Source organism: Salvia hispanica, chromosome 1, assembly GCF_023119035.1.
Source record: "Salvia hispanica cultivar TCC Black 2014 chromosome 1, UniMelb_Shisp_WGS_1.0, whole genome shotgun sequence".
NCBI lineage: Eukaryota > Viridiplantae > Streptophyta > Magnoliopsida > Lamiales > Lamiaceae > Salvia > Salvia hispanica.
The window spans coordinates 42,489,597-42,500,329 of NC_062965.1; the positions used below are offsets into that span (position 1 = coordinate 42,489,597).

Here is a 10,733-nt window from a genome sequence, read left to right on the forward strand (position 1 = left end):
GAGGTGTTCAGTGTTGATTATTTTTTCAACAAGGGGTTACTGCAGACTCATGGCACCAAGACCCTCTTCTACTCGTTAGGAGACAAGGTAAAAGCAGAGCCTGAAGAAGCCGAGGAAGCCATGCCAAGTGAAGAGGTTGAAGAGCTACGTAAGGAAGTCCAAGATGTGAGGAAGGAGATGCAGTTGATGAGGAAAGAAGTGATGAAGGAACTTGGTGGGATCAAAAAGGAATTGAACGGGATTCGGGAGGAAGTGAAGACCCTGAGAGGCAACATTGCAGATTTGGCGGTAAGGTGCGCCAAACAAAATGAGCGAATGACGGAAGCGGTGGATCTTTCAATGAAGATGTTGAAGTGGTTGCAGCAGACACTCCCCTTGACCCAGTCGAAGGTAACTCCTGGGTCCAGCAGTGAGGTCAAGCAGCCCATCCAGAGCAGTCCCTCCGTCAAGCGACCGCAACAATCGCTCAAGCAGTTGATCTCCCCACCCGTTCCCAAGCAAGTGTCAGCCCCAACCAAATCAAAGTCTCTAGTGAAGAAGCCAGTATCCGACCAGTCAGAACATGAAGAGGAAGAGCTGGAGCAGCCAGCAAAGAAGAAAGTGAAAATGACCCGACCCGGAATCCCACCCCAGTCTGGCTCTCGAGGGAGCCAGCCCCAGAAGTGAATCACCCCCCCATGACCAAGTAACTTTTATTTTTCTTACTTTCAGTTATCTGTGTTTGTTTTTGTTGACTATTTGTGTTTTGTATTTGTCTATGTCTTCTCCCACTTAGTCCAATGCTTGGTCTAAGTGTGAGAAGTTTGTATTTTCTGTTTTGTTGTGTTTTCCTCCCACTTAGCCCAATGCTTAGTCTAAGTATGAGAAGTTTTTGTTTTTATATGAACTATTGTTGTTGCTGCATTGATTTCTCTGTTTTCCCCCCTTCACGACGATGGCTTGGGGACAAGCTTGAGTGAAGTGGGAGGGGGAGAGGAGTCAATGCATGAATTTGTTTGCATGATAAGAGTCTTTAGGTCTAAGTTTTGTTGTGTCGCATGAGCCAGTGAATATAATACGGCATGATTCCCTTAGTAAAAGTAATTGAAAATAGGAGGCATTTCAACTTAGAAGATTTTTCCTTTAATAAGCCAAGTCAATCTGAGTGAAGCGAGAACGATGGAGGATGCCTTTACTTACTTAGTTGTGAAGCCCTACTATAATAGCGAGTTATAAACCTTAAAATAACTTCGAGCTAACACATGTTTAAGGGCCGCCACTGAATGCTTAGGGAGAAGAGTTGTGAAGGAGAAAAAATAGGGGAATTGGGTTATGAAGGTATAAGCGGACGAAGTCCAGGGTAAGGTGTTATAAGCTGGACGGAGTCCAGAAGAGAGGAGGAAATGGAAGAATAAGCTGGACAAAGTCCAGGGAAAAAAAAAAGAAAAAAAGAAAAAAAAGAAAAAAGAAAAAAAGGGAGAAGAAAATAAAAAATATATAAGGAGGAATAAGCTGGACGAAGTCCAGGGGGAAGTTGTCTAAAGGGCAGGAACAATAATAGCCTGACCTAGGAAAAAGGAGGAACTCTCATAACCCGACGCTTTAGTGGTGTGGCAATAACTTAAGAGAGAATCGATCCTAACATCCCTAGTGAGGAATGAGTGATCGAGTGAATCCAACAATTGGGTAAGTAAAAGGCTATCTTAACGAGCTGACGGATTGGCTAAGTAGAGGAAGGGAAAGGGCCTATTTGGAGGAGTGCAGCCTGTTGGATTGACCTTAATCTTGTGGGGACGGTTGCCTAAAAGTTGAAGCTAGCTCATACATATGTGTTTATGTGTTTATGTGTTTGTATGTTTTTCTTAAACTGTTTAAGTTTTAAATTGTGTCTAGGTCTAGGAGTCTATCTAGAGTCTAAAGAGTCGGTCAGGGGATAACCTTGTTTGAAATTTGCCTTATTCGTCTTTATACTTGAGGACAAGTATGGTTTAAGTGTGAGCAGTTTGATAAGGCTAATTTCATGCATCGGTTATATGGTGAAAAGCGTTACATTTTGCTGGGTCTAACACGGTTTCTAAGCCAGGTGTGTGACAAAATCGCTAGATCAAGGAGATACTGAAGGAAACAGTCTAGCGAAGGAATAAAGTAAAAATGAGCAGAATCTAAGGAAAAATAAGGCTTGAAGAAGGGAGTCAGTAGCCGAGGGCAACAAAGTCCATCTATACCTCGCTGGGCCCCACTCCAACGCCTATAAATAGAAGAGCATGCAATACACAAAGAGGACTCTTTTTCGCTCACTCTTAGCTCACACACAACACACACAACACACACTTGGGAATGGGAGATCTGGGGTAGTTTCGGTTCCGAAGGAGTTTTATTCTTCAGAAATTTCAGTCGTAACACCGTCCGCGTGAGGGCGAAGATACAATCTCTTTATTTTCAGTTTGTTTTTGCACTTTTACGGTCGAACTTCACTTTTGGGAGTCGATTTAGTTGTTGATGTTACTGATTGTCTATTCACTTCTGTTAGTTTGCGATTATCTGTGATATTTCAAGTTGATTCACGTAGATCCTGCTGTTGAGAGTTTATTTTAACGAGTTATATGTCGATCTCTGTTTTTGCTGCTGTGGTGCTCGATCTGGGACTTTTGTGATAGATCTGTGGTTTGTTGATTGATTGGAGGTTGTTGTTTAAATCTGAAGTTATGAAATGTTTCTTTTGGTTGGAGTTTGTGTCGGACGCTTGGATCCGGAGTGGATTTAGCGTCTGAGGTTGGATCTGAAGGGAGGAGGTCGAGTTGTGCATGGATTTTGAGTTCTCCGCTTGCTTTCTATTTTACTTCGTTTAGCATTTGTAGATCTGTTTAGTTCTTTATTGTTACTCATCAAAATGGTTTAGATTCAGTCTGCTCTGTTCCGATTTCGCTCATGCTGTTTTTCTTCTGAGTTTTTACGCAAATTGGTTGAAGAAGATGATGTCGTCTGTTAGTTAGTACCAGAGTTAGTTGTTTTTCCAGCTTTTCGTCCGTACTCTGCCTTTTCAGTTATGGTCCCCACAGTCAGTTTGTTACCCAGATCTAGGTGATTAGAGTAGTTTCTTATATCTAGTGATTGTTCGGTTTAATTTTCGTGCATGCTTTTGTTGTTTCGCCTAGGTCTAGTTGTTAGCGTAGCATTTTAAATTCCCAAGTTAAGTTTATTTTCCTCAACCCGAAAAATGCGTGGCAGCAGCCAACCCCAAAAACAAGTCCAAATCCTTGAACATGATTGTTACGCATCCATCTCTGTGGGATCGATCCCTACTTCCCTATGCTAGGTTTAGTAAAGTGGTTGAGGGTTTTTGAAAGAGTGCTCTGTGTGTCCGACGACCAGGATTTTCCGACGACCAACGAGTTCCTAGACCGCGTGATCTAGTGGATTTGCTGGACCAAGGAACCCTGTTATATTCTTTCTGTGCACACAGCGTGTTAACCAACATACCGGTCATTTCACGGACCCCAGGATTTTTATACTATGTTGCATATTTTTCGTATCAATGACGCCAAAAATAGTCCGACACATTACGGAGCTGCGAGAGAGATGGATGAGGAGAGATAAATAATTTGCGAATAAGTATAAATTTAAAATACGTACAATGACATTGTCGACGTGAAATAATTAAAGAATATAGTTTTTATAAATTAAAGATAATTAGTTTATGAAACATATTTACTCCAATGAATTAAACTGAGCTAGCCGGTTAACTTGTAGAATATTATGATTGTATACTGCTGCTAGGCATGCACTTGGCAACGGATGGGCAAATCTTGCTGCAATGAGTCTGGGTTCAAATTCCACTACTGTCGTGTGGTTGCTTCCATATCTCTCAGGCACAAGTATGGGACCTTGGAAAATGGGCTTCTGGCCGCCAGTGGGCTACTACTACCCTGATTGAACCCCCTCAGATGTCGGGCCGAAGTGTCTTTTTTGCTGCAATGAATAGTTGGGGGTCCCAAGGAACCCCATGCTCCCACGTAGGACCGCCACTGATCGTGATCATGAAATTTGGAGTATCGAGAATATGTAGGATCCTATTAATTCCATTTCTGATAAGAGTTAAGGTAACCTAAAATTAGGCGTTGTTTGAATATGCTTATATCCAAAAATTATAAACTGTAGCAACCAATCATAAACTTTTCATGGCTTTTCAATTCAATTCTTAACCATTGTCACAATATAGTTAACTATTTATGGATCCTTGCTGCTTATCGAAAGAGATGACCCACTCCTGTTCATATAGTAACTTGAACATAGGAAAATTGTAATATAGGTTTTCTTTTCATTTATACATGTTATAAAACGAGGAGATTGAAATCAGAAGGAAAGCAACGAACAAGAAAATCAAAACTTTCTTCTTTTGAAAGGATTCAATCAAATAGTTGAAGTATACTGTAATTCATAGGCAATTAATGAATGCAACTAACTCACCTTACTCTGCAAGTGTGAAACAGCAATAATCGAAAGAGATATTTTGGTTTGTTACCTTTTATCTTTCATAAATTTCCATCTCTAATATAAGTTGAGATCTATTCTCCACTATTAGGTCATATTTTATTAATTTTGTGTTAAATTTGTATCTTCTGATAACACCATTGATAGTAGAAGAATGGAGTAATTTTCTTTTGTGAAATACAAATATACAATGTATATCATTTTGTTTTCACCAGTAAAATGGTCAGATCCAGTTTTGTAATAATGAAAAGGTATTTGTAATACATTAAATTTTCGGCATCTACAGTAATCGTAGAACAAATCAATATGCAATTTTTGGACTTTTTATCTAGTAGATTAAAAACATAAAATAGTTCATTATAAATAAAATAAAATTACAATTTAAATACCTAAATAAATAAAAAAGACATAATTAAAAAACTAGAAATTACAAATTGCACACTTAAACTCAAATAAAAAAAATGGAGGCAAAGAAGCAGAAGAAGGAGTTCTCTAGTGACGATCATCTAACGGTTGCCAAATTTTGCCCAAATGTGCTCCATTAGATCCTCCTGGAGTTGGGCGTGGGCGGTAGAATCACGTGTCCTTGCCCGAATAGACAACCGCTCTTGCAAAGACGGATGCACTCCCGTTCGAGGCGGACTACTTGCGGTTGAGCTTCCCGGGGTTTCAGGGTCGAACCAATTTCCCGCCTCAGGTCCTTCGTCGGCGACAATCATGTTGTGCAAGATTATGCACGTATACATGATGTCGACCATATTCTCCATAAACCACTGTCGAGCCGGGGCTTTGATAATGTTCCATCGAGCTTGGAGAACCCCGAACGCTCTCTCCACATCCTTGCGAGCAGACTCTTGCTTCTGCGCAAAAAGAGACTGCTTTTCGTCCGCAGGCCTGTTGAACGTCTTCACGAAGGTTGGCCACTTCGGATAGATGCCGTCGGCAAGATAGTACCCCATTTTATACTGGCGATTGTTAGCGACGAAGTTGATGGCCGGCGCTTTACCATTCAGAACTTCAGCGAAGAGGTCGGAGTTGTTGAGCACGTTGACGTCGTTGTTCGAGCCGGGGACCCCGAAATACGCATGCCAAATCCATAGCCGGTAGTCGGCGACGGCCTCGAGTATAACGGTGGGGTGGGTGCCTTTGTGGCCGCTCGTGTATGACCCCCTCAACGCCACAGGGCAATTCTTCCATTGCCAATGCATGCAATCGACACTCCCGAGCATCCCGGGGAATCCGTGCACTTGTTCGTGAAGACGGAGCAGAAACTGACAATCTGCGGTGGTTGGCTTCTTCAGAAATTCGGCGGTGAAGGCTGCCCGGACGCCTTTGCAGAAGTTCAACAAACAAAGTCGCCCAGTGGATTCTCCGACGTGCAGGTATTCGTCGAACGCATCCGCCGTTTGTCCAGTAGCAAGCTGACGGATCGCCGCAGTACATTTCTGGAGCGTCGTGTGGCTAGGACGGCCAACAGCGTCGAACCCTTCTCTGAAGAACTCTTCCCGTGCCGCCAATGTACTCGCGATATGCAAAAATAGCGGGCGTGACATACGGAAACGGCGACGGAAGTAGATATCTCCCCACACCGGGTTCGGACTGAAGTAATCACGTTCCAACCTTGCGGCGGCTTCCTCCCGGTTACGGTGGATGTATGTCCGGCGTCGCCTAGGAGGCGCGGCGGCTTCCTCCTCCCTACGTCGATCTTCTTCTAGCGATTCTTCCATTATTCGACGCATTTGCTCAAATGGATCCATAATTGATTAAATTTGGGAGAAGAAAAAAATAAAGGAATGATTTTATAGAAGTGATTGGAGAGGAAAGAAAGAGAGATGAGAGAATAGATGTGTGTTTGTGTGTAAAATGGAGAATGGAGAAGAGTATATATAGAATATAAAAAATAAAAATTAAAAATTAAAAATATGACCGCTGAACGGTCATATTACAGTTTTTTTTTTTTTTTAATTTCGAAAAATCTGATTTTTTTTTAAAAAAAATTAAATTATGACGTCATAAATCTGACGCCCACTCGCGGGTCGGCGAGTGGGCGTCACGCCAGCCGCCCGCATGCGCCACGTGGCGCCGGGCGCGTGTCTCGCCAGCTCGAGGCTGGCCTCGCCGGGACGCGTCGGGCGTCGAGACGAGACGGGAGCCGCGACACTGTCTCGATGCCGTCTCGTCTCGTCGAGACGAGACCGAGACGGTATCGCGCAGCGTTGTGGATGCTCTTATGTGCTTATTCTTCGTGTGTTTTTTTTTGTTAGCTCACCAAATATTTCACATTAAATAAATTTTACTAACTATTTTTTTTTGTTAATTAACCAAATATTTCAAATTAAATTAAATCAAATCACTTAGTCTAATTTGATTTATTATAATTTGAGAATTATCTCAATGAACAAAATAATTCAACAATATACACGACTAGTTACTTTGAATTGGGTCGGGCATATATTTAAAACTAAGTAAGTCACATGTTGCTATTATTTCTTAAAAATATAGAAGTACAAATTTCAGAAAGAAATGAGGATAAATAATTAGACGTGAATTAGATACTTTATAGAAGGTACGTGATCAAATGAAAACTCTAAATATTATACAAACTCAAAATTATGATTTGTACCATTGAAAAAAATGTCAACAGATAAAAAAAAAACATCAACAGAAAAATGTCAACAGAATTTTAACCGTAGTCAATGATTGATACTGTGTTGATATTGTATTGATACTGTGTTGACATTAAAATCTTGAAATTTTACACTGTGTTGATATTGTATTGAAACTGTGTTGAAGCTGTGTTGAGGAGTTTTGAGTTTGTACAATATATAAGTTTGTATTTTATCACTACCCCTTTAGAGAATGTTAATTCTGTCCGTGAGATTGATTGAAATAATTACATAATTATGATAGTAATGACATTTTATTTTGAATATTTAATACTCCTTCCAACACATAAAAATATGGACAATGAGTATGATGTGAATTAAGACAAAATTGGTAAAATAAGAGAAATGAGGAGAATGATAGTTAGAACATCCCCATCCATGCTCTTGCCAAGAGCACGGATGTGGCTCGGATCCACCTTTATTCTTTTTTAATTCCCTGCTCTTCCGCAAGAGCACAACATTCATATTCATGCTCTTCTGCAAGAGCATGCTCTTCTGCAAGAGCATGCTCTTATACTATTCAAGGGTCTTATTATTCTATTATTCAATTTAAATACTTCAATTACTAAAAACATTTCCACAATATTAATATGCATTCAAAATACCTAAAATAATACTTCCTCCGTCCCATGTTACTTGCACTGTTGTTTTTCGGCTCGTCACAAACTCCTTGCACTATTTATAGTTTAAGTTAGAATTAATTCATTTAATTAATATGTAGGTTTAAGTTAAGAGCTCCTTTATTAAGTGATGTCTTATTACACTTAAAATTCTAATTTAATTACACTAAAAAATCAATCCTAAATTTACGACCTAAAATGAAAAATGCTAACATGAAACGGAGGGAGTATTACAAATTACTAAAAATTTGAAAATTACATACATAATTGATAAATCTTGTTGCTTCCTAATTGAAGACACAAGAACAGGAAAACATCAATACAAAAATGCATCTCAATACAAAATCCAAACCAAATCCTGACCATGAGATTTTTCAATCTAATGGTCAATAATTAAAGAAAAACGCGGTGGGTCATTATAAGAAGTTTTAGGTCATATTTATAAAATTCGGGTTTGAGGTCATGTTATGATCATTTTATGTCATCCTTATTATAATGACGTAAAAATAAGCTTACGATGACCTAAAAATGACCTATGTATGCTTGGTTCTGTACTTTTGTATTAAGATGACATAAACATATCTATCTTAAGTAAAAATTGACATTTGATGAGAAAGATTGACTGAAATCACTACTATTTGTTGTAAAATAAAATCAGAATTTTTTTAAAAAAAAACTATTTGAAAAATGCCATATTTGTGGGAATCCGATTTTTTTTTTCTTGAATTATTTTCATTTTTTATGAATTTTTTTTAAATAATTTAACAGAATAAAAACACGCCCAATCGCGCATGGGGAGATTGGGCATCACCGCCCAATGGAACGCTGCCATGTCTCCCTGCTCTTCGGCAAGAGCGCAGTGGCGAGCACAGCCGTGCTCTTGCCGACGGCAAGGACGATGCTCTTGCCCAAGAACACCGTTGGGGATGCTCTTAAAGTAGTGTTCGTGGATAGTGGGACCTACATTATTCGATTGATATACCTTTCTAAAAATGGAATGCACATATTTTTTAGGACAAACGAAAAGAGTGCACATATATTTATGGGACAGAAGGAGTATAAATACTATTTCAATGTACTATACAACCAATACTTTTATGAGGCGGATATAAAACTTGCACACATACAAATATGGCTCTTTTTATGTAATTATCACACTAATAAACGAAAGAAGATGACAAATAATTGCCTAGTTGCAGATAAAGAGACGGAGACTTAACCATAGAGTTTTACCAAAAAGTTGTAACTCGACAAAAGCGATTTTAAACCCTTTAACAAAAGCAACTACACAAATACTCCTATGCATTCATTATTTTATACCACTATCATAAAGCACCATGTTTTACACTAATGCATGCTACCTTTACTTCTGAAATAGACATCTCTCAATTTTCTTCAATCAAAAAAAAGGAGAAGAAAAGCTTTACAATAATAATCCCCCATTTTTTATGCATTTCAGATATCCCAATTTCCCCAAAATTTGAACAATAAAAAAAATTAACAAGCTGCTAAACTTCGAAATTTGTAAATATTTGGGAATGTGATTGATTTATACATCATCCACCATATTTGTGATTACGGTGCTTTTTCTTGAAAACTGATTTTGTGAACAACAAACACGCCATAACCAGCCCCACGCCTACTGCTCCGCCCAGCACAACTGCAATTATCTTCTCTCTGTTCCATCCTTGCGCCCCTGCATTTATTCAATTTATACACACGCAATTGCAAAATTGAGATGGAATTGAGTCAATTGACGATCGGAAAATCACCTGACGATGAAAATTGCGGTTGCTGGTTGTTGGTGGCGACGCCGTTGGGGTAATAGGTGTAGCTAATGTAGCAAGTCTGAAGGTATATCTGCGCCGAGATCGCGCTTCCGCACTCCGATTTCGCCTTGTCGATCGCGGATTTCACGCAGCTCACGCAGTCGCCGCCGCTCAGATCTCCCTCGCACTGACCTAGCACGTACACCGACTCATAAGCCGCCGCGTAGAATCCTCCGTTCGCGACTCCCTTCACTATCTCCCCCAGCGCCAGATCCAATCTGTCCCCAAACCCGCCCCCGTTCGCCCTGGTGGTGCCGCATATCTTGTACAGCAGCTCGACGCCGCTGACCTGCCTGAATCCGGAGATCTCGTAGCGGAGGTAGCAGCCGTTGAGCTGCACTCTGGCCGCGATCGCTTCACCGCAGAGCTTCTGCGCCAGATTGGGGGCTTTCCTGACGCAATTGGTGCAGTCGCTGTTGGAGATGTCGCCTCGGCATTGGAAGAGGCCGCTCACAGCAGCAGAGGTGCCGTCGCCCGACGTCGTTTTGTAGAACTTGGCGGAGGAGGATTGGGAGATGAGCGCGTCGAAGAGAGCGCGGAGGGTGCCGGTGTAGAGGCCGTTGGAGTTTTGGAAGTTCTGGTCGGCGCAGCCTTTGAAGACGAGGGCGGAGTAGTCGGTTGAGGAGGTGGAGGAGAGAGAGAGGGCGAGGAGGAGGAGAAGAAGGAGAGATTGAGACGGTCCCATTATTAGTTTAGTTTGTGAGATTTGTGATGATTTCTGGGAGGAGAATTTGTGGGGTCTTGTTGTAGATTGGATTCTGGAATTTTGGGGAATTTGAGATTGAGAGATGATGTTTTAGTGCGTTGTGTGTGTGAAAATAAGCAGCGTTACAGTTGGCAGTCTTCATTATTCAAAGCTCACATTCTAATTTAATACTATCACCTTTTTTGTTCATTTGTTTACGATCATGTTCATGTGTCTCTATTAGAGTATTAGTAGTACAACTAATTTAATTAGGCATACATAATTCCGTGCCCAAGGCGGAGTTCGGCGCTACAGAGGCTCTGAGCACTAGTGCGTATAAGAGTATCCACAACCACAACCGGAAACCTTCTGTCATGTCTATGTCAACATTTTCATTTTTTTTTTCCGTTTAACTCATAATTCTCATATTAAGACATTCATTGTCCACACACCCCTTGCACTA

General features: G+C 40.6%; 1 protein-coding gene across 1 annotated transcript; it reads right to left on the reverse strand.

The window, feature by feature from the left end:
* Positions 1-9,107: 9,107 nt before the first annotated feature.
* Positions 9,108-10,430, reverse strand: LOC125202094 (plasmodesmata-located protein 2-like). The gene is made up of 2 exons (XM_048100429.1): positions 9,529-10,430; positions 9,108-9,452 (listed from the first exon to the last, which is right to left on the reverse strand). Exons 1-2 carry the CDS (start codon positions 10,268-10,270, stop codon positions 9,313-9,315), a joined length of 882 nt encoding a protein of 293 aa, XP_047956386.1. The 5' UTR covers positions 10,271-10,430; the 3' UTR covers positions 9,108-9,312.
* Positions 10,431-10,733: the final 303 nt, after the last annotated feature.

What these genes read in the sequence shown, in the direction of transcription:
- LOC125202094 (XM_048100429.1), bottom strand. Translation starts at nt 10,270, where the DNA reads ATGGGACCGTCTCAATCTCTCCTTCTTCTCCTCCTCCTCGCCCTCTCT. An exon ending in ACCGCAATTTTCATCGTCAG is followed by an intron (nt 9,453 to 9,528) that starts GTGATTTTCCGA and finishes GAATAAATGCAG; the next exon opens with GGGCGCAAGGATGGAACAGA.